We start from the raw sequence: 24,661 nt of genomic DNA on the forward strand, positions 1-24,661 counted from the left end.
ACTCAGACCTCGGAATTGGGCCTACCTTACGTAAAAACGACCGGCTCGGAAAGAGCTTTCCAATGGTATAAGCTTTGACCCAATCAGAGGAGTAGAAGTAGATGAAAAGTTTGTCAAAACCAACTCCAGCTGAAGAGGCCTTTTTGGACTGAAAGAATTGGGTTTTGGGCCTGATTCTCTGGCCCAAAACATGGCTCCAAGCCCATGCACGATTTTGGATCTGAAACATATAAAAACAAAGAAAAGCTTAGTTCTTAAGTTATCTAGTTTTATTTAGAAAACTAGTTCCTTGTAATGGTAGCTAGGGTTAGATTAGAATAATTTAGATCTAGATTTAGTTTTACATTAATTCATTAGTTAATTCTTGTTCAATTTCAGTATTACATTATTGTTATTCATTTGATTAGATTAATAAAATAGTTTATTATTATTCAATTCGTTTTTTTTGTCATTACATTTATAGATCTAGTTTAAATTCTTGTTGATATCATTTCTTAATTATTAATTAGATTTCAATTATTGTTTGTTAAATTAGTAAAGTTGGAATCTTGATATTATGTTTAGTTTAGATTCATATGGAAATGATTGTGGAATGATTCTCGGCTAAACCTCCATTAGAGGGGGTTGCGAAGCCTTGATGAAAGCTTGATTTGTGTTAGCGTAGAATAGTCGTAATTCCTTTCCACTCTAGAAATGATTAGTCACCATGAGAATGGGTTTAATCGTTCACATGCTAGTTATAATTGGTAGAAATACCATGTGTAATTAGGGATTAGGAAGAACCAATTGTTCTGTGAAGCAGTTCAATTTGGATTACGACGATTCGTCGTTAGCAAGTTAAGTTGAGTTAAGGTAGAATCAAATCCCCCCTAATTCCTTATCATAGAATCAACGTAGTATTTCTGTAGTTGAATTATCGTATCTTATTAGTATAAATTGAATCCGTAGTATAATCGTAGAATAGAAATTTCACATAACACATTACTCTCACCATTGTTCTTTGTGTTTGTTCAATTGAATTTGTTTAAGTCTTGAGAGTTAAGAGTGGAACGAATCCTGACTCTATATATATTGCATGAATCTATATGTGAGAGTAGGAAATAAAATATAGATACCGTAAGAATAAGGTTAGAGTAATCTAATTGAGTTTTTACGGGTTATCAATAGTACGACATATAATTGACCGTGGCTGAAAACTTCAGTGCGAAGGTCAATCCCCACATACTTCACTAGTTGTCCTTGTAACTTATTTATAGTCATTGCATAAGCAACACGCATAGGAAATTGTCTTCTTGTCATATGAAAAGGAAAATCAGAAGACGACGGTGACAAAGATATTCCTGGAATAAATGCATGATTACCCGCTTTTCCACCAGTCAAAATTCATGCGAAAAGAACGTGAGGTCGACAGTGGACCACCATCAATCGGGTTCCATTGTATAATCCATCTTTGGGAGCAATATTTCACAACAACATTATAGGACAACCGACTTTTAGGTTGAGATGAAACGGTGGTAGACCAGCTGGATCAAGTGAGTTTAGGTACTCATTTGGATATTGATTAGTATTGGCTGGATTCGTTGCATCCTCGTCTGCCATCTTGTCTGCAGCTAGAAAGAGAGTACTTTCTCCTGGGAACATATTTAAAGCTGCTGCATTAATATCATTGACATCATCATTGCGTGAAGATAAAATTGTGCGCTCAGTTAAATATTCCGGTGTAACTGTGGTAGGTTGATTTAGCTGAGAATATGTAGTAGAAATGAGATCCTGAAGATTTGCACATCGACGAATTGTTGATGGTAGCTCAACTGTCTCTCTTGGGTCACTTCCTATCTAATTAACCAGAAAATAGTAATGAATATTAGTACGAATAAAAATAGTACAAAGAATGATGCAAATGAATATCAATATTAAGTAAAATAGTACAAAGAAAAATACATAGTTTGGTACCTCCATTAAGAAATTTGCGAATGCAATATTTGCAGAGTTTCCATTTTCCAATCGCATGTTTTGGGCAAGAGTTAGAACATGAATGTGACTCCAGAGGAAGGAAGACCGCAAGGAAGCACGCACAATCTGTTCTCGAACCCCTTTGGGTATAACTGGAAGGCATTGACGGAAGTCACCACCAAGTACAAATGTTATTCCACCAAAAGGTTTATTATTGTCGCGAGTATCCCGAAATGTGTGATCAACTGCCTCCACACAAAACTTATTTTGCATTGGGACTTCATCCCAAATAATAAGTTTAGCTTCCCTGAATAATTCGGCGTACATTGAATTCTTACTAAACCCACAAACAGAGGTATCAAGAATATCTAGTGGGATGCAAAAGGTCGAGTGAGCAGTACGACCGCCAGCCAATAGTAATGAAACTATTCCAGATGAAGCGACCATAATAACAATATGTCTCTCAGCACGACACGTAGCAGCGATTGTGTTGTAAACAAAAGTTTTGCCTGTTCCTACTACTCCATTCAAAAAGAAGAGTTTCCCTAGATTTTGGGAAACGGAATCTATCACTGTTTGAGGATCAAACTGAAATTGTCGCTGGTCCCATATGAGTCGGTTTACAACAACTAAGTTCCATCTTGTAGTCAACAGAGGTAGCGGCATTAGAGGGAAATTAGCCAGTGATTTACCTGACTCTATCAAAATCTCATTTAAGAGAAATAAACCATAATCTTGCACTTCAGAGGAGTAGGTTCTGGAATGTTGAACATTGTGCGAAGCTTATGTGGAAGGTCATCACATATATTTTTCCAAAAATCATTCCACAATGTTTGGGGTTGCAAAGGATTGCACTCTGCGAGAATAACACAGAATAGTCGGTGAAGATGATATCCAGTCTGCATGACTGAAGCTTCCTGTAGACATTGCACCCAATCACTGTCATCTTCCAGAAGTCCACGTGCAACACATGCATCTTTAAAAGTTGGAAGTGGAGGACCATTACCAATCCTTTTCAGATCATCAAATGATTGAGGTCCTTTTACAACAGTTAGAAGTAAGCGCAGGTAAAATCGCTCACCGGAATTAGGACTGGCGAAATATATTTTACCAATAGCAAATTTCCCCTCTCGTATCCTTCTTGTCCAAGTCTGAGATTGTTTGTTCCAGACATAGTATTCGGAGAAGTCTTGATAAGTGAGGCTTCTTGCTCTTAAATCTGATGCACAATAATCAAAGAAGGCAGTCAAAGTTGACTTTTGGCGCTCCGCCCTTGATAGTATATCATGTATTGGTTCATCAGCTTTATAAACTACGCGGTGCATTCCAGGGAGATGAAGTGCCAAGCGCACAACTGTGGGAATCTCCTCACGTAGATGGAAACTTAATAATCTCCAAACTGCTTCCGGTGGGCCAATGTATCTCGTGATCCAAGTATTGTTGGATCTCATCCAACTCATTCAACACTATTGTTGTCATGTCATGCCCTTTAAATATATACTTGTGAATGTATTTAACACAACGGATCCCAGCACAAACTTTGACATTAATATGGCAGTTGAATATCTTAGAAAGATAAGGATCATAAGGAACAACATCCTTGTTATCAACTGTATGCCCCCTCACAATATATGATCTACCATTGTCACGATGACGGTAGATAGGATATCCATCTTTATCCATGGTGGTAGCATCTGCAAAAGTCCGGGGATAGTGATGCTTGCATCTACCATTTACCATGCACAGAGAGTTAGGATTATTTAGTCCACATGGACCATGAACCATACATGTGAGGACGGTCCGAAATAACTCAGGTTCAGTTTCTGAATTAGGAAACTCTGCACATACAATGCGATCAACTTGAGCAGGTATACGGATCTTGTCGGAATGTTGGAGATATATAAGTGCATGCATATGGGGCAACCCGCATTTCTGGAACTCAATGGTGTAGACATGTGCAACGGCAGTACCAAGCACACCTTTCTTTTTAATTTCCTTCATCAAGGCACTTCGCTTTAGTTCAAAGACACGGGCCACGACCTCTGGTCGATGAGTTGCAGTTTAGTGCTCAGACAATGCCTCAACAACTTCTTCCCAGTGCGGATTTGCAGTCATTGTGAGAAATATATCAGGATGTTTATTGTAACGTGTGATGGCCATTGAATCCTGAAAAATTTCAAACATGTGCCTAGGGTTGCCGACACAAGATGCTGGTAAGACCACTCGTCTTCCAATCTGGTTTGGGTCGAAAGCTTCAGCTACAACATCAATGATACCTTGATAAAGTTCAGCCCGAAGCTTGTCTTGCTGTAGCCTATATTATCTCATTTTGTTCTGTTCAGTCACTGCCCATCCATCCACCAGAAACTCTTGAAACAGTTTGTACCCGCGTAAGATTGCAGAATATTCTCTAGGGTGTTCAAATATCCGATAAGAGTAGAAATCCATCTGTGTCAATCGGTCATTAGTATTTGAACGCCTCATATCAGGTGACCACCCAAGCTCTCCATAAGGAAACATTAGCACATAATGCAAAGACAAGTAAGCTAGATGACATTCACTGATCTGCATGAATTCTTGCCCTCCTTTAAGATATATCACAATATCCCTCATATTATCCCCGCCACGCCATCCCCAGGCAAAATGACTGCAATCTCATCTGCGGTTGGCAAGTTGTAACGACGTCTGTCTCTAGTAGCACTGTAATGCAAATAAGCAGGTACATTGAAGTTCTCACCATGTTGAAGAGAGGCAGATCTAAGAACATCGTATGCGTGGCAAAAAGTAGTAGAGAAACAATTATATTGGAGCATAGTTGCACAAATTATCTTCAGAACATCTGTGTTCAAATGGGGATTACGAAGTTGACGTATATCCAATGCAACACTGGGATCATATATATATAAAGCTAAGAATAAGTTGGCTGCCGCCCAGTGTCAGGAATTAGAGATCCAGTTCTATGACGCAACTGACCATGTATAGTAAAAGGCCTTGGACCTCGTCCAGTAAAGACACGCTCATTTCCTCCAAGGCTCGTAAATGCGAAAGCTTGGTTGTATTGTCTCATGAACTTCCGAAATGACTTTGACTTGCGATCATTTCCATCATATAAAGCTTTAAGGGTTGGAGATAATGGTCGTAGTGGATGCAATTTGACTTTCCCTTGCGAACAACAAGTCCCGAATCAAGGACGTGATAATGATGAATCTTTTAGTCGTTCATCCATCCAATGGAGTGCATTACAAAATGGACACTGAACATCCATTCTCCCCAAGGAGTGTCTTCCTTGTTCAATCAGACGGTAAGAAATAATATTGTCAACTTCATCTTCATCATCACTTATGTCAGCATTATTAGTAGAAATTGGACGGTCAAAACCATTATGGTGAAGCTCCTCACAATATTGTGTAGGATCCCCAAATGGTTGTTGTCTGCAAGAGAAATAATTGTATATATTTAGACAAAGGTGCCATTTTTTTGGTATTCCAATTTCAATAAGTGTGAAGAAGTATACCGTGAATTTCGGTTAGTTGATGATGATGTAGAAGCTGCATTTGTCGAATGTGATGTTGGATGGACAAAGGATGAGGTAGAAGACCTACAGTTACGCGTACTGCGAAGAAACTTGTGATGTTAGGTAGGATCTTATGGTTTTCTTTGAAACTATAAACTAAACCACAAAGAACCAAGAGAAAGATGCAATAAACCACGTACTAACCTTGCATTTTGGTGAGATGGTGTTGGTACAAAGTTCTCATTGGTTGAATGTGGAATTGCATGAGGTAAGGATACGGAAGCAGAAGAGATACATGTACTGCAATGAAACTTGCACAGGTGAGTTATATATAGATTTTGATTAAGGAAACCGCTAAGTGAAGTACTCACGTGTTGTTTTGATCCGATGAATCAACATGGGCACTTGATGTGACACGTTCTTCGGGGAGCGTAAATAGCCTTACAGGATTAAGGAATGATAGAGATTTCCGAAGAGACTCTAAAGAAGAAAGACGTCGGTATGGTGTTGCATGAGGTGTAACTGGGCTATTATGTGTTTGATGCTTATCAGCTTGAAGTGGAGTTTGTGGAAGTGAATGAGAGCCATTCAATGTTGAACTCATTAGTGGTGGTCAATGACATGACGTGTGACTACTTGTGCACCTTGGATGGTGAAGTTTGTGCTGCCAATTAGGTTAGTGCTCCTTTCTCTTTCCCTTCGAGCACGCTGTCGTAGTATTATATTTGTTATCTGCACCTAAGTATAAGTATAATCAACCGAATAGATTGGGAGAAAGAGAAATGCATGGATGATAGCAAAGATGGCAGTTAGTATTAAAATTAGAAAACGTGAAATGTAAAGATGGATGACCACATGCAACACAGTTGGTGGGTAAATATTATACATATAAGCAGGCATTAAATGGAAGTTATTAAATGGCGGTGAATTTACTATAATTATAGTGTACAAAAACACCTTTTTGACAATGCATGAGCAATTATAGTATTATTTTAATTAAAGTTCATCTTACATGAGAACCGGATGGCCGGAGAAGTGCTTGATGTTTGTCAGCTTGAAGTGGAGTTTGTGGAAGTGAAGGAGAGCCATTCAATATTGAACCCATCAGTTGGTGGTCAATGACATGACAGTTGCCAATTAGTTTAGTGCTCCTTTCTCTATCCCTTCGAGCACGTTATCCTAGCATTCTATTTGTTATCTGCACCTAATTATAAGTATAATCAACCGAATAGTAAAGATATGAATGCATGGATAATAGCAAATATGGCAGTTAGTATTAAAATTAGAAAACGTGGAATGTAAAGATATATTTAAAGTAGTCAAGGATAATAAGTGATTGAAGACCCAAAAATAAAAGCAAATTGTAAATGAATAGATGGATGATCACGTACAACACAGTTAGTGGGTAAATATTATACATATAAGCAAGCATTAAATGGCAGTGAATTTACTACGATTATAGTATACAAAAACACCTTTTGGATAATGCATGAGCAATTATAGTATTACATTTTAATTAAAGCTCATCTTGCATGAGAACCGAATGGCGGGAGATGAGATAGAGGAACACTATCTGATGGGCGCTGCACATTTATAAAGCAAAAGAAGAAATAAGACAATGCAATATACATAAGCAACATTGTAGAAAAATAATTCGCAAGTGGGGAAATGAGATTCATAAAGTCAGTATATTAAATGGCAGTGAAACACCTTATGGACACGATATATCAGGCCATTACATTTTTTTTAACGGATGGCGAGAGATTAGATAAATGACATTTATAAAACAAAATAATAAATAAGGCAATGCAAGCAAGAAATACCTGGAAGCCAAGAGGCGGTTAAAGATTGAGCTTATCTTGGGGGGCAACAAAGACATGTTTGTTTTGGTTTGAAGGTTCCTTAAAGGAGTCCATAGGGCGTTTTCCTTTATCAAGAATTGGTCGCGTAGGAAGCTATAAATATTTGGAAGAGAGTTCAAAAATGTGATGTGAAACCAATAAGAGTGTTAGGACAATTTGGGTAACTTAAAGTATGTTAATTGAAGTTATCAATACCTGGGGGCGAGTAGGTCGTTGAGGAGTAGGTGGCTAAAGGTAGAGTCCATCTTGAACTAGAACATAAATATTGTTTTTCTTGTTCGAAGGATCCTTATAAGGGTCCATTGGACATTTACCCTTATCTATGGGATCCTGTAGAAACAAATAGAAATAGATACTCAATAAAACCTGTAGAAACAAACATAAAAAGATAGGTGGGGATAACATACCATTGAAAGTCGAATCTGCAATGGAAAAGGGTGCCTAAAAAAAAGACAAAGCAGTAGTGATTATTTCGCATGTAAAGGTAGTAGTAATTAGGTGTAAACACAGATAAAAATTAGGTGGCAATAAATAAAACAAAGGGGATTTAAAAAATTAGAGGGTAGCTGACGGTAGTAAACCACGAGCAGTGATTATTTCGCATGTAAAGGTAGTAGTAATTAGGTGTAAACACAAATAAAAATTAGGTGGCAGTAAATAAAACAAAAGGAATTAAAAAAATTAGACGATAGTAAACCACGCCGAAATTAAAAAAACAAATGAGAAATAAAAATCAGACGATAGCAAACGAAAGTAAATTAGACCACATATATAAAAGTACCACATATTAGACCATGACTAAACTATACTTTACAGATTTGTGTTCTTTTAACTTTGGTTTTCTCCAATGAAATAAACAACAAAAACAGCAAACACTTCATAAATAAGTTTCCAAACACTGTGTCGGACACTTCACATGTGTGTCCAATAGTGATACACATACCAGTGTCAATGTACCTTAGCTTTAAACCCAGGTGGAAAGGGAAAATCAAGTGATGCATATGTGTCCCTTCGTTCTACACCTTGAGTTCCAACGGCCATATAAGAAGACCCCTGTTCCCAAATGAAGACTTTAAAACAAAAGGAGAAGGAACTTCACCTTCTGAAAGGAACTGGTATGGCAACGAAGCTTTGATGGCAAACGTCAGTTGTAAATTATATATGGTTTTCTCCGAGTAAAACTGTTTTAAAGTCTTGGTGCTCTTGAAAATGTCAGTTTTCCCTTGCACACATTTTTCCAGCTTCTCTTTGACAAATGTACCCTTGTAATTTTCTCAACTTTCATGGTTTTTAAAGAAAAAAATTACTTCACATGGGTAGTTTCGTCCTTCAGAAAAATCTCAAGCCATTATTTTGGGAAACCAACGATTTTTTATAGCTTGACTTCTTGCTTATTTGTGCTGGTTCCACTAATAAGCACTTACATTTGTTATAAGTTTAAAAGCACTTAATTTTACTTGTCAAATGGCGAATTTGACGCTGTGTTGTTTTGATTATTACAGCTGAAGGGAGGGAAGAACGGAACGGAAGTTGAAGGAAGTGATAGAGCTAAAAAAATGTTCAACAGAGACTGTCAACTGGTGGGGCTGACGCGGTTAGAATCATTTATATATGCTGTCAAATAAAATGTTAGAATCATCGAAAAGTAACAGGAATTTCAGCTGTTTGGCTCCAAGAAGGCCACTTACATCTTTTTAAATCACCTTCAACAAGAACCAACCAACTTGAACAATTCATAATACAACCAAACTCCTATATTTTCCGGAAACACTTACCAAAACTTCAAAAATCATTGAATGGGTATGAATAGGACAAACCGTTAGATTCACTTAAACAGGTAGTGTCAGTACTCAAACCACCTCCAAACCACCTCTAGTAGCAGATATACTCAAATTACTAAATTTACTCTCGACTCTTGCTGGACACGTAGACTACAAAGACACATACCCTCCCTTCTCACCTGTATTCTTATCGATCTGCAATACATACCCTCAAAAGAAGTTTTGTTGAAGCAGAGAGAAGTAGTGAAGTATGTGTGTACAGTTTATTAGAGTGAAAGTGTTGCAGCTTGTGGTTCTAACAAAAAAACATCAAGGAAGACAGACAACAGTGTGGCGGCAGCAGGAAGAATAGGGCATAGATGTTTTGTTTGAAGATGAGGAAATAAGATCCAGTAGATCCGAGTGTTAGGGCGTAAGGAAGCATACTCTTTGGGATTGACTTATTTTGCCATGTCACAACTTAGAAAAGACAATGGTAACCATTGGATGGAGGCCCTATGGGCCCCACACAATTGCTTTTTATTAAATACTAGGATATGCCCGTGCCTACGGCCTGCGAGACCTTGACGCGCCTGCGGCACTACCCGACAACTCATCGCGCCTTCATCGCAAGGCGTACACGCATCTTAGGCGCAAAATATTCGGCGCAAGACTAATGAAACAACTCAATTTATAAGTCCAGCCGTAAGGCTATCCCAATTACCCATTATCTATAAGCCCAAATCAATTGGTGGCCTAACAATTTATGGGCTAGCCTAACAATTTATAAGTCCAGCCGCAATTGTTGACTTTTGGATAGATCCCATGGTATTGATTACACTTAACAAAATTACACAAACTTTCCAAACACTTGGATCTGCCATGTCACAACTTACTAAAAAACAATGACAACCACTGGATGGAAGCCCTGCGGCCCCACACCATTGCTTTTTATTATATAGATAATATATTGACCAAGTTTGAAACAGAAAGACCTATGCCAAATATGAAATATGATTATACTAACTCAAAGATTTTAACGTCGTTCTTAGGTTATCCCAAGAAGAAGGAAGTTTTGAGACTGCCACTCAGCATGCCTGCAATGACCCCCATAGACTTCATGTGGGGATTTCCATGTGGCGATATTTTGCGAGAGATCCTCTTTAAGTTCACTAGTAAACGGGCACGTGCGTTGCGTGTTAGGAAAGAAAATTGGGGTGGAGAAAATCAAATGAATGAATGCATGTAAATTAGAATAGTAAATTAAAAACTTCAATAAGAAAAAAAAACACTTCAATACGGTAGTTGTATTCTTTGTTTGATTCAATTTTTGATGCTCTGCCATGTTGCGAATAAATATATTCGAAGAGGTATTTAACTGCTTGTAATTTAATCAATATATAATTATTAGTGTATATGCCACAAACTAATTTAACAAAAAAAATAGGTACTAGGAAAAATGCTAGTGTTCTACATAAAAAAAAAATTGTTGAACTGGTATTAAAAACTCTAATATTGTTTGCAATAGACGGAACTTCTGTATGTCAAAGGTGTCATGTTGAATAAAAACCTCATCTATAAAATTGGGGTGGAGAAAATCAAAGGAATGAACGCATGTAAATTAGAATAGTACATATTACATTTGTTTGAATGGATTATGTGTAAAATGTTTTAGAATAATAAAGGCTGAGGTCTAACAAAAAAACTTCAATACGCTAGTTGTATTCTTTGTTCGATTCGATTTTTGCTGCTCTGCCATGTTGCGAATAAATATATTCGAAGAGGTATTTAACCGCCTGTAATTTAGTCAATATACAATTATTAGTGCATATGCCACAAACTAATCTACCAAAAATATAGGTATTATGTTAATGAAGGTAACCTTTGTGCTGCTAGTTGTGTAATTATCTTGTCGAGCATTTATATGTGATTGAGGAACATTGTTGGATTCATATGAGTGTACTACCTGTAAGATATAAGAATATTATATCATGGTGTGCAACATAATTGTTATTCTACACTGGAGAATAAAATATCTAAAAAAAATGCAAAAAGAATAACTTTTTTTTTCATCATTGTCTTCAAAATGATCTAGCGAATCCATCATCTCTTTTTTTTTGTCGGTATAAGTAGATAGCTTGGACAGAGAGAATTTGTAGCTAGCTAACAAAAGCATTTTTTTTTTTTTTTTTTTTTAATTTAGAAACAATCACATTGGGAAACAATTATAAAAAATGCATTGGATACTGTTAATATTTGTTCTATAGATCTATTAAGTCGGATATAATATGTGGAATGAATTGAATGTGTAAATAATAGCTTTCCGAAAGATGGCTATGTGGCAATATTACAATTTAAAATCTTTCAATATAATGTAGATCTTATTTCATGTGTATGGAGATTGAATGATTCAAATGATGGAGTGTTGATTTTTTTCAAACCATCTGTATGGATGCGACAAAAGGAAGAAATTATGGATGCTAGCTAGTTGTATCGCTGAATATATGACATCTGTTTCACCCTGTTGTTAGTCGCAAATTCCTTTGATCAATTATTACATTGGTTATTGGTCCCCATTTTAAAAATGTTATTAGCATCCAACTCCGCAGGTTTCGGGCTTCCACTTGATTAACATAATGCAATGGAATGTTAGTTCTTTGAGAGTCAAATTAAGTGTAATGATCGAGTAGTTAGCAGCAGGTGCAGAGTGCATGGTGAAGGAGTGCAGATGCATTATAAGCGTGATCCATTGTGCATACTCACTATGCTATGCCTAAATGATTATAGAAACATTTTGTCAAGCGGCAACAATTTTGATTATATATAGAAACATCCATAATACATACTGGTGTACTGGGAAAAATGCTAGTGTTCTTTATAAAAAATTAAAAAAAATTGTTGGACTGGTATTAAAAACTCTAACACTATAAAATCCGTTTTTTGCCTTGCACGTGATTGACAAAAAAAAAAGTGTAAGATCCTTATAGATTGTAATTTTGCAAAGGAACACTTTTAGTTGCTTAGTATGGGAGGAGTATGCAAGGCTTGCAAATGAAATTTTACATATAATTGTTGTAGTGAGCTGTGAGCCATTGTAGATGGGTAGCTACCAATCCATTTATTTTAATTAGCTACCAATCCATTTTACTTAGGGTAGTTCCAATGGGGGGTGTAAACCGTGATAGAGTGTAAAGTTTACACTCCAAGTGTCAAAAACTATTTCCAATGGGGGTAGTATACCGTAGGTAATAGACTATTAGTTGATAGAGGAGATGGGGAATCTCGCTATTAGTTGATAAATAGCTCGAACGACACTTTAACCAACATCCGAAGGAGGTATGTATGTAACTCTTTGAAGTTTAATGCACAGGTAGGGGTCCTTAACCCCATCACCTTATTAAAGAAAAAAAGGATGGTTGACCGAAAGTATGTGTGAGTTCTCGCTGCTTTGTGCACCATCATTAGGCTTTTGTTTGTGGATTAGATGTAATGTGTTTAGGCTGTGGTGGGGTTTTGTGGCAGGGGAAGGCGGTAGATGATACAAGTTCAGCCGTTTCATACAATATTTTTTAGGTTTTCCTTAGAAGGTTGAATTTAAAGTCGATATACTGTTGAATTTTACCTTTTGGATAGGAGTTTTATTTGTGTTGGTTGGAGCAAAAATTGAAAGGAAACTTAGTTATTTCAGTCATGGGTACGGGGTACCAGTGTAGACTGTAGAGGATGTTATGCTATCCGGCTAACGGATATTCTGACATGGCCCAGCCCAGCTATCCCAAGGCAATCGGATTGAGTAGTGTGTTTCCACCTTGTGTAAAAAAAAACCCTATGTAAAGTAATTCCTCTTTCTAACAAATGGGATGAAGAAGACACATGAAACTGAATTGTTTTAATAGGTTGATGATGGCACGGTCGAGGAATCTTTTTGCAACTTGTACTATCGGTTATATATAGGAATGTAGAACATTAAGTTGAGAAGAGTGACACAACAACTGTTTTCCTTTACATGGTTAATCAGATCAAATCCCTTTTTGTAATCCCGAAAGCACTCTAATTTGTGCCCACATTAAGAAAGAAATGTGATTTTACTGTGTTTTGACTTTTGAGTGTTGCAAAAAAAATTTATTCTTACTCTACACTCAATTATGAGTTCATAAATTCTATAATGACACGGTGGTTTTGTTTTAGCAATGTCAGAGTCTGCTTCGACTTCGATTTTTTTTTTAGACTACGACCTGTGCAGCCCTTTCCCAAACTCCTTTGTTGTAGTAAGTATTTTTTAAGAATAAATTGTGCATAAATTTCCATAAACATTAGAAATGGATATTGTTATATGCTGTTGAGCATCCGATCTGATGGGAAGCTCCCAATCAAATTTTTGATAGTTGGAGAACTGAGATGAAACTAAGCCTAAGCTATATTTACTTAGCATACAAATGTTGGATTGATCAACTATAAGTCTCAAGAGCTAATAAATTGAAGGCTTTATATATGATGAATTTCCATGCATGCAGAGTTTTATATATGTTAATTGCAACGACAGTATGATTTGAATTACCCTTCTTGCAGTTATACAAATAGTCCTCCAACAAATTTAGTTAAATCCAGATAAATAATAAAAAAAAAAGCTCCAAAGGTTTGCAATATTATTTATACTAAACGTGGTGTGGAAACACCCATAGAGTCTAAGTACAGGTTTTTTACAAAGGAAATGGCAGCGTCTACTATGCCAACACAAAGAACACATATTTGTGGCTATTACAATACCATAAGAGGCTAGAATGTCCGCTGTAGAGTTTTTCTTTCTTTGTAGATGTGTGAGAGATACATCTTCAAAGAAGGAAAAAGATGCCTTATGTCGTCAATAATGTCTCCTGCCTCCCAAGGTCAGTTTTTGTCTTCTCCTCTGATGCATTGTATCAATGCCTTTGGGTCGCATTGAATGTGTATGTATATGATCTTGTAGTAGATGGCTAAGTGTAGAGTCTCAAACTTAGTGCTTATGCTAGAAATGAGTTGCAGATTGGGACAAAATCTAATCCAGATAAATGGGCCTTATAGAACATGGAAACCGAAAGGACACTATTCTAGGGTCATCTCCCAATGAGGACTCTCACAGGCATGATCGTTTCTTTTTTTATGCCCTAATCCATCTTTAACAGTAACTGTGTTTCTTTCTCTCCTTCGTTCATAGGCTCAAAATACACGAGGGACACGTCCAAAACTGTAATATGTACTTTGTGTTTCAGGTTGGAAAATTTGTAGATGTTTCATCGAGGAAACGAGGGTCTCTGCTGTTCATCCATAACTCCCATGCGCCTTTTCCAAGTTTGACATACTAATAATAACATGAAGTGCCTGACAAACTGAATCACTCAAACAGATCCTAGTAAATAAAGATTCGCTGCTTCAACTTCATTTTATCGATTACCACTCCTTGTGGTTTGCTCGAAGTCTGTACCATGTACAAAGAACACACCACCACCACCCCCGGATGAAAAAGAAAGAAAGAAACAATGGTTGCTGAAACTATGTATTGAAAACTCAATAAGCGAGAATCTTAACAAAGTAATCAATATTTTGGGGAGGAAACCCTTATTGTTACTCAAGAAGTGGACTAATGGCGTTCTATTAAGTAAGATTCAAGAAAGATTATAGTAGAGTTTACAAAAATATCCGGAGGAGGCCCACTACACGGAAACATAAGAACCCACTTGGCTAGGCTATGAGCAGCCCATTAAAAGTCCTACTTAACCGGTTGCAGGTCATTAAATCAAAATTTGCAGAGAAAGCCAAAATAGAATTTAAAAGGGTTGACACTTTGACATCCCCAATCGACCGCAGATAGTTCCTCGGTTAAGGCTTTAGTGACACATTGATTGTCTCCAAATAGGTGTACTTGTTGCAGTTCTAGCCATTGTTAAAGGTGCAAGCCTTGTCGCTAGTTCTCGCAACATAAAATTCTGACTGCAATGCTGCTGTTTTGCTATTAACTTAGTATACATAACTCTCAAAATCTGGCCATCTTCACTTGTGCACATAAAGCACCCAAAGCTCCTCTAGAATTTGACATGCTAAAGGCACCATCAAAGAGTATTTTCGGCCAATCATTCTGAGACTGAGACTGATTTACAGTTTGAGTTGCAACAACATTACCATTCTCTAGCCAATGGTCTTGTTCAACAAAAGATGTCCAATTGACTTCCCAAGCGTAATCTGCATGTTTCCACAAAGTGTGCATAGAAGCTTGAGCTCCTTCCATCTTGACTTGGTTTATGTGATTCCAAAGTTCAAAGAGAAAAAAAACGACGAAAAAAAAAACAGGCCCCTAAGGTGTGTGTCATCACATGCAAGAGTTCAAACTAAGATTCCCCAGTTTGTTTAAAACAGGAGCAAACTAACCACTAATAAAGTAATAAGCAATTACTTTGGAATGTATAGTGCTAAAATTACGAAGCAAAAACTTCACTATAGAACTAACATTTAGATCTACATGCATTCAAGATACCCCATAAAAATTTGAACAATGAAGAAGCAAAGGACAACTTAGACTAATAAATCTAGCTAGTCACAAAGTCTAATAAATCTGAACAACAACAACTAAAAGGTGTGGCTCTCTATAACATCGATATGTTTAGGAAAGCACTTTGAAACCTGAATAAAACATGTTCAGTATGAGAACATCATATCACATAACGAACATAATACAAAATTAAATTTACATGTCATGGATCGAAGGCTGGAACACTACAACTTGACCCATAAATTTTGAGATTTGATAGGTCCAAAAATCACTTAAAGGAACATGACTCTATACATATTTTCTTGGCAAATTAAAATTTATCACCAAGGTGTGAAAAATAAACTATGGAAAAGAACCAACATAAGATGTCCACATGTTATATGAAAACCAACCAAGCACATGTCAAAAACAAAATGTTCTCCAGGGCATTCTAATTCATCACGAGATGTCTTTGAATTTTCTTGATTTGCATAGGAAAAAAATGCTTCAATATGCAAAGGAAGCAGCCATAAGACTGAGCAAAATTATTATATTAGTATATTACTTACAAAATGAATATTATGCATTGCAATGTTTTAGTAAGAAGGTTAATCTAGCACCCTAAAAAAAACCAAAAGAAACAACTCTTACCCTTTCTAGTTGCAATTTGCTAGGATACTCCGGAAAGTTCTTTGAAACCAGCAGACAAATTTTCAGACCATTTGGAATGACACCCGCTTTCAAAACTATTCCGAGCACACATGTGAAACAGGGGTTAGCATAACTAATCGAGTTCAACCTATCGCCTTAGCCAAACAAACCTTTTGCGGCGGTCGGTACTATTGAATGCATATTCAAACCTCAACTTTCGGGATCCGCCAATCTCCGTGGCTATACTTGAGAACTTACAGGCTTCCAAGACAACAACGTGAATCGATTTAATTCATTTCAGAAGTCAAGTATTCAAACCATCTAGTTGGTCTATCCCATTCCCTCGATCTTGCGAAGTCGGGGAGGCAAGTCATTGCCTTGATTTTCGCTTAACGATCTTTCAAACCTATACTATAAAATTGGTCAAAATCAATAATCGTTATTCGACAAACTATCAATATAAAAAATTTCAATATGATGCTCATAAGCCAGTTCAATATTATATTTTCTACAAATGAGCACAACTACCGAAGGAAAATTCAATGAGAAAAAGGATTACAATCTTACATGTAGCATTTACTTCAGAACAAAGGTTTTCCATTGGGCATAGATCTGACTACTTTCAGACAAAGAACAACTCTTGAACCTCCGCATAAGCTCCATTCATTGTTTATGACAGTTCTCATCATTGCCACTCTTCAAGTGAAAACTTCGGCTCCTGCACCTCGAAGATTAGAAATGGATCTCTGTTCTTGCCAAAGAGTAAAATCAGCCGGCATAGCCTTCCATGACTGACCAACTTACATATAGAAAAGTTTTACTATAGGAACCATAAGGCCATACACCTTAAGTGCTAACATGTTACAGTAACAACATCATGACTCACGAACTACCATGCTCATGTAAAACTAAATCAAATACAAAGGAAGTGCCCAACAAAGTCTAGATTTTCCGTCGCATGTGATTCTATAAATATTCTGAAACTAAAAATAAAAAATAAGTAAATAAATAACATGGACACCATTTATGAAAAAACAATTAGAAAAAAAAGAAAACACGGATTATATGAACCAATGAGAATACTCGTAAATGAAATGAAGACCCAAGTATGTTTAGAATGGTAAACGTGCGTCAGGGATGAAGGGCAGTAAGCAAATTTAAAATTAGAAGAATAGAAGACATGGAAAAAGTAAAAAGTTTTTCAAAATAACCTCATCAATTGCATCAGTGCAATTCGTACAAATGTCAAATAGAAGGAGGGAGACAAAATATTGGAGGTTGGGGATATAGAGATACTAAAAGGAAGATAAGAGAATATAAAAATCATTCAAAGGAGAAGAGAAAAAATTGGAGTTTGGAATAAAAGGAAATCGAGATGGAGAAGTCAGAGATGGAAAATGGGGTCGAAATGGTGTCTTTTGGCTATATTATCTTTTAAAGCAGAATTTCCATAATTTTCCGTTTTTTTCCCATTTTTTTTTCCGTTGTTTGTTGAATGACAAATTTACCCTTGCACATAAGGGTTGTGAAAATTTTGTGGGTGAAACTTTTGGGTACCCTTTTGATTTAAAAGTTTGTATTATTTCAACTTGTTCAAATTTGATTTAGTTCAAATTGTGGGTGAGTTAGACTGATCATGTCGTAAGAGAACTTTATTTTTTATAAACGTATATGAAAGTCGCAATTACATTTTCTCAAATAACTAATCGGTAAAAACGCCTATATTACACAATGAAAATGAACAATAAAGAACGAAGAAATTAATTGGTTTCAAAAAAAGAGTACCTGATACAAAATTGTTATGTTTCTGGAAAAAGGCTCCCAAGATTTTAATACGGCTATAATTGCTACAAAGTAGAAATCCCCAACATACCAATGCTCTGAACCAAGATTCACCACTCAGAAATCTACAAATCAGAAACCATTGATTAATAAAATGTTCAAAACTATAATTTCTATGAAGCTGATCCTAAGAAAAGCTATAGAGAAGTGTCGATCAGAACAAACTTGTCTTCAGAACAAACTTGTCTTTGTACAATCCATTGAGGTTAAACCTTAAATGTCTATTGTTTAAATATGGAAAGTATGGTATGGAGAAAGCATAACATGTGCTAGTGGTTAAACCAGAAGAAAAGTGTGACATTAACCAACGTAGCACATAAGTTTACAAAATCCCAACTATAAGTGTCAAACCATTTGTGTATGGATTATGACTGATTATCTTATTAGGCGATATCAATAATATATATCACATTAAAAGAAATTCATCAAATAAAATAAAAACAAAAAGACATTTGTCTAAACTAAGAACCCTATTAGTTACATGTAAATCAAAGTTCAACGCATGTTAATTGTCAATAAAAGTTCTCACAATGAAAGCAGTATCAATCTCTGTCATTGTATTTCTTGATCATTGATTGACTCGGTCGGCCTAAAGGATAGTACACCTTTGAATTGTTTAGCAAATGACAAAACCAAGAACTGAAACAGGAGAATAATATGAGAGTTCTTGAAATTGCTCATTGGCAATGTATTGCACCTACTTAAGTACACTAAAAAAGCATGTTCATAAGTAATCAATTTGAATAATCTGAGGCACGCGTCTTAAGCAATTAAGTAAAGGAATATATGAGTTAAAAAGTATGAGTATCGAACATTATGTAGAAACAATCTACCATGAAAGATAGAATAAAATAGAAAATAGAAAATAGAAAATAGAAAATAGAAAATAAAAGCATAACTGAAGGGAAAAAAATCATTTATGAATCACCAAAAGTACTAGGTTAGAGATTTTATTTTTCTTCACTTTGGCGGATACTCACTTGATTTTGTATTATTTCCACTGACAATAACACAATGAAGCAAAGGATAATACCCTTAAGTCTTCTTGATGCTCGCTAAATGAAAAATAAAAGCGAAAATTCAAACAGTAAGCAATGACCAACCTGTTATTGAATCCAGTGTGTTTCTCCCAATCCAAATAATCCACTTCCTTTCATTTCTAAGAGAAAAACCTGTAATACAAAGCAATTTATTAAAAACGAATAAACTTGAAACCAGACAATTCTTAGAGTGACAACTAAGCGATGTCGAAAAATGAAGACAACGAAATTTAACTAAAAATAAGTCATCCTAAAATTTGAGAATGACGGGTTAGATAAAACTTTGGTAAAATTTTCAATCAGTTAGATAAAACACTGAAATTAGAAAGAGGAAAATTGAAGACACATACACATGCAGTGTAGCATGTTTGTTTTTGTAAACAATGGATGAGAAGAGATCATGGAGAGAGTATCTGAGAGGGGATTTGGGAATGGGGATAGGGAAGTTACAGAGTCGGAATGGTTTCCCCTTTTTTTTTTCTTATATTTTCTTTCGGGAGGCGAAACGGTGTCTTCTAAATGACGAATATACCCTTCAACTTAAAACTGGTTTGAGGATTTCGTGGGTGAAACTTTCGGGTACTCTTTTGATTTAAAAGATTGAGTTAAAATCGAGAATATGGGGACTAATAAACGGCGGCAAGTTTTCCCATTATATATAAGATATACAACGTTAATGAAGCAGCTAAAGCCGCTATTTGGATACTCTGCAACTCATTCCGTGACCTGGAGCCTGCCAATAATGACTTCATTCCTAATATTCTGAGTATAGGGCCTTTACTTGTGAGTGAGCGGCTCGGTTATCCGAATGGACACTTACAACAAGAAGATTCAACTTGTTTAGCCTGGCTTGATCAGCAACCGGTTCAGTCGGTAGTTTACCTTGCCTTTGGAAGCACTACAACCTTCAACCAAAGCCAATTCAGCGAACTGGTACATGGACTCGAACTTGTCGATCGACCATTCTTATGGGTAGTTCGACCAGACCTCACCGATGAGCTAAGTCCATTACATTCGGACAGTTTTAAGGGTATAATAGCTCAACATGGAAAAATAGTAGACTGGGCTCCTCAGCAGAAGGTGCTGGCTCATCCCTCTATTGCTTGTTTTGTAACTCATTGTGGTTGGAACTCAACAGTAGATGGTGTGACCATGGGGGTTCCTCTGTTATGCTGGCCTTATGTTGCTGATCAATTTCATAACCGTACCTATATCTGCGATATATGGAAGGTCGGTTTACGATTAGAGCAAGGTGAAAATGGAATTGTTACGAGATCTGAGATTAGGACAAAGGTGCATGAGTTACTTGGTGATGAAGGTATAAGAACAAGGGCTAATAAGCTCAGAGATATGGCTAAGAAGAGTGTCAGTGAAGGTGGATCGTCCACAAAGAACTTCCAAGACTTCATTAACTGGATAAAAAGCAAAAGATATCTTATGAAATTAATGATTGTAGTCAAGGTGCTTTCAAGAACTCATTAGAACTTCAAAATTACACCACAGTACGGACAATGTTGAAAATCATTTCAGTCAAGAAATTGTGTTCCTTATTACTGTTATTAGTAGCAGACTAGCTATTTTTTTTGGCACTCAAGGATTGAATTAAACTGAAAGAATGTGTTACAGGAATACGGTTTTACATTGCATGTGACTCAACAGAATCTAAAATAGGATCTAAAAGGTCTACTGTCACTCCATATATATAGCTTGTCCACCTGCCATTGTGGAAGCCATCCTTCGGCATCTGCTCCAAAATTGGCTTCACGATAGGTGTGTGTAAATCTCCAACTTGTAAGCAAAGAGGTTGCTTGTGTCCATCATGCTCTTATCATCCATGGAATATTCACTCCATTTAGACATTGCACCACTGCAATCGAGTCACTTAATTTCTATCCAAATCCTTCTCCAGTTCTTCTGCACTGCACACTCCACTGCAAGCAGAATCGCCCAGTACTCTGCTTCATAGTTTGTTACAACACCTAGCCCTTGTGCAAGAACACCAAGAACTTTGTTTTGATTGTCTCGAAACACTGCCCCCGCTCCACCGCAACCCGGATTGCCTATGGAAGAACCGTCAGGCTTTAATTTCATTATCCGGTGGAAGTACCCACTTGACTTCTTTGATTATCAGACTAGCAGAGTAGTCATACTTTGTTATAGTGTCTACAAAATTAGAGCCAAAGTGCAAAATGTCAAGATACATATATCCTGACTTTGCAGAGAAAAAATAGAACCTATCTCTGGAAATACCGTAAAAATCTTTTCGTTGAGATTCATACCAATCTCTGCAAAGTCAGGATATATGTATCTTGACATTTTGCACTTTGGCTCTAATTTTGTAGACACTATAACAAAGTATGACTACTCTGCTAGTCTGGAATTGATTGGAGGATCTATTTGGAAGAAAAAGATTTAAAAATATAGTAGGTTCTATTTCCAAAGATTGGTATGGAAATAAAACCTACTATATTTCCATTTCTTTTTCTTCCAAATTGCTCATCAATATCCTCCAATCAATTAGGGTGATTTCTTTCCTTCTCTAGTTTTGACATTTACAGAAAATTTCTTAACCTTTTAAACCCAATCAGGCTCAAAAAGCTTTTATCATTGAATTAATCAGCTAATATGTTTGTTCTTTTTCCTTTTATCCCTCTTTTTGGATTTTGAAACAATTAACCAAAATACAATTTCTAATTTCTGATCGATCAACAATTGATTTTGTTTGTATAAATATATCGACAGTATATCCATAAACATTGTTGTTTCTCAATATATAAGGACAGCAGTGTCAATCACTCAGTTATCAACATCTCATCGCATTTTCAGAGTCGAAAAAACACCTTATCGCGATACCATGTGCAATGAATAAGAACCATTCATTGGGCACTATGTAAGAGGGCCTAGTACAACCATGGAACTAATTGCACCATAGTACGGCTACTTAGGTGAAACGGGGTTTCAAAAATGGGCAAAGTACCACATGTTGTAGTTGTGCCACTTCCTGCACAAGGCCATTTGATGCCTCTCATGGAATTCTCTCAACAGTTAGTTGATAATGGAGTCAAAGTTACGGTTGTAAATGCGGAATTCATACACAACAAGGTAATTTCCACATTGCTAGATCACATAGGAGAACAAGAGGACAGAAAGATCCATCTAGTATACCTTTCGGATGGATTGGATGCCAAAGATGACCGAACAGATTCACAAAAGCGCGCTGATTTTATGTCAAGAGACATGCAGGTTCATTTGGAGAAGTTGGTTACGAAGATTAATGAATCAGGTCATGAAAATATAGATTGTGTTGTAACTGATCCATCTATGGGATGGACACTTGAGTTTACTGAGAAGCTTGGAATCAAAAGAGCTATGTTTTGGCCCGCAGCCCTTGGTGTTTTAGCCTTTATGTTGTATGTTCCCAAGCTTGTTGAGGCTGGAGACATTGATTATAAAGGTATCAGTACATTTCTGTTTGTTGTGTTAGTTGTGTTGCGATTTTGCATTGTGGTGTTGAGCCTAGCTTCTCCTGTGTTATTATATATAGTTTGTAAAAGATAGACCTATAACCAACCATTATGAAACTCACAAATTTTCACATTCTTAGGTTGTCCAATGAAAGAAGAAGTTTTAAGACTACCAGTCAGCATGCCAGCAATGAGCACCATAGACCTTATGTGGGTTTCTTCAGGTGGTAATACCATGCGAGAGAAGCTCTTCAAATATATAAACAATGTTAAGCAAGCTGTTGAAGCCACTAACTGGATACTGTGCAACTCATTCGACGAGCTGGAACCTGCCAGTTATGACTTCATTCCTAACATTCTGAGTATAGGCCCATTGCTTGCGACTGAGCGGCTTGGCCATCCCCCAGGACACCTACTGCTAGAAGATTCAACTTGTTTAACCTGGCTTGATCAGCAACCTGTCCAGTCAGTTGTTTACTTTGCCTTTGGAAGCACCACAACCTTCAACCAATGCCAATTCAATGAACTTGTACATGGACTCGAACTTGTCAATCAGCCATTCTTATGGGTGATTCGACCAGATCTCACTGATGAGCTAAGTCCATTATACACGGAGAGCTTTAAGAACATATTAGCTCACCATGGAAAAATTGTAAACTGGGCACCTCAGCAAAATGTGCTGGCTCATCCCTCTATTGCTTGTTTTGTCACTCATTGTGGTTGGAACTCAACTGTAGAAGGTGTAAGCATGGGGGTTCCTCTTTTATGCTGGCCTTATCATGCTGATCAATTCCATAACCAGATCTATATCTGTGATATTTGGAGAGTTGGCTTAAGATTAGACAAAGATGAAAATGGAAATGTTGGGAGATTTGAGATCAATAAAAAAGTGCATGAGTTGATTGGTGATGAAGGTATAAGATCAAGGGCCCAGGTGCTCAAATATAAGGCTAAGAGGAGTGTCAGTGAAGGTGGTTCGTCCTCAAAAAACTTCAACGACTTCATTAACAGGTTAAAGTGCTGAAGATGTTCTATGAAATTATTAGGACTTCCTCAGGGAGATCCTTTTAGTACTGATTGTAGGGACAGATTTAGAGAGGTCTGCTTAGAACTTTAAAATTGCAGAACGATGGAAGACTGAACTTCGTTTTCATTAAATAAAAATTGTATTCCTTATTAGTAGAAAAACTACATGTGTATTGCCTATTAAAATCTTAGTCAACAGAGTAGTCATACTTTGATGTGTCTACAATGTTTAAAACTACGGATGATCCGCTCATATTGCGCTTCTCAACATACAGGGGAGAGCAAAAACACCAGGTAGAATTAGAGAGGTCTCATGGGTTCCTCCACTACCAGGTACAATCAAGGCGAACCCTGATGATTCGGCATTAGGAAAACTTGGGATTGGAGTTGCGGGTGTTATCTTCAGAGGTCATAATTCGGTTGTTTTGGCGGTTCTTGCACATGGAATGGGGCCGAACGTACAGCAATTATATTGTCCTAGCAATGGAAAGAGTTGTCGAGAACAACTGGAGGAAGCAATGGTTAGAAAGTGATGCAGGATGCGTGCCTTGTTCCTGAATAATAGGAAGTGGTATTTAACTTCCTTATTATTTGGAAGTCGGTTTACATGTATGAAATTGGGTTATTTTAGAAGTCTGGTTTTCACGTACATATATTTAGGAATTCTATTTTCTTTGTTATTTTGCTAGTATAAATAGAGAAATAGGCAAAGCATATAGGATCTTTTGCCGAAACAATTGAATATATAAACTTTCTCTCCAAGTCTTTATTTTTATTCTTCAAATACATTATTTTCGTCTAAATCACATCTCTTTCTTCACTTCGCATCTCTACGATCTCCGCATCGTGTTCTTCCACAACAAGTACTACATCAGAAAGTGACTCAATGCCTGCAGTTTTCCCATTAGAAAAGGTACTATTCCATGGATTCCCAGCAAGAGGGAAGAGGGCAGCTCAAAAGCTTGACCACTGGTGCATCTCACATTCGTTGAGAAAGTCCAATTTCGGTGTGGATGCTGCAGCAAAGAAGGGATCTTCTATGATCAT

The 24,661-nt window shown here is 36.8% G+C and overlaps 2 protein-coding genes, 1 long non-coding RNA gene and 1 pseudogene across 3 annotated transcripts; 2 read left to right on the plus strand and 2 right to left on the minus strand.

Annotated features, from left to right (window-relative positions):
* Window positions 1-3,321: 3,321 nt before the first annotated feature.
* On the minus strand, window positions 3,322-3,954 carry LOC147480080 (uncharacterized). Its single transcript, XM_086578556.1, has one exon. The coding sequence runs from the start codon at window positions 3,952-3,954 to the stop codon at window positions 3,322-3,324; it is 633 nt and encodes a 210-aa protein (XP_086434682.1).
* Window positions 3,955-5,471: 1,517 nt separating this feature from the next.
* On the minus strand, window positions 5,472-6,069 carry LOC147480081 (uncharacterized). Its single transcript, XR_015203529.1, has 3 exons — window positions 5,839-6,069; window positions 5,672-5,767; window positions 5,472-5,566 (listed from the first exon to the last, which is right to left on the minus strand). It is a non-coding gene; the product is annotated as an uncharacterized LOC147480081 (long non-coding RNA).
* A 13,574-nt stretch (window positions 6,070-19,643) lies between these two features.
* Window positions 19,644-20,629, plus strand: LOC147480082 (UDP-glycosyltransferase 83A1 pseudogene; annotated as a pseudogene).
* A 1,169-nt stretch (window positions 20,630-21,798) lies between these two features.
* Window positions 21,799-24,383, plus strand: LOC147480083 (UDP-glycosyltransferase 83A1-like). The gene is made up of 3 exons (XM_086581234.1): window positions 21,799-22,578; window positions 22,729-23,599; window positions 23,890-24,383. Exons 1-3 carry the CDS (start codon window positions 22,089-22,091, stop codon window positions 23,981-23,983), a joined length of 1,455 nt encoding a protein of 484 aa, XP_086437360.1. The 5' UTR covers window positions 21,799-22,088; the 3' UTR covers window positions 23,984-24,383.
* Window positions 24,384-24,661: the final 278 nt, after the last annotated feature.

The sequence above is a fragment of the Coptis chinensis genome, chromosome 8, assembly GCF_015680905.1.
Source record: "Coptis chinensis isolate HL-2020 chromosome 8, ASM1568090v1, whole genome shotgun sequence".
In the NCBI taxonomy this organism is placed as follows: domain Eukaryota; kingdom Viridiplantae; phylum Streptophyta; class Magnoliopsida; order Ranunculales; family Ranunculaceae; genus Coptis; species Coptis chinensis.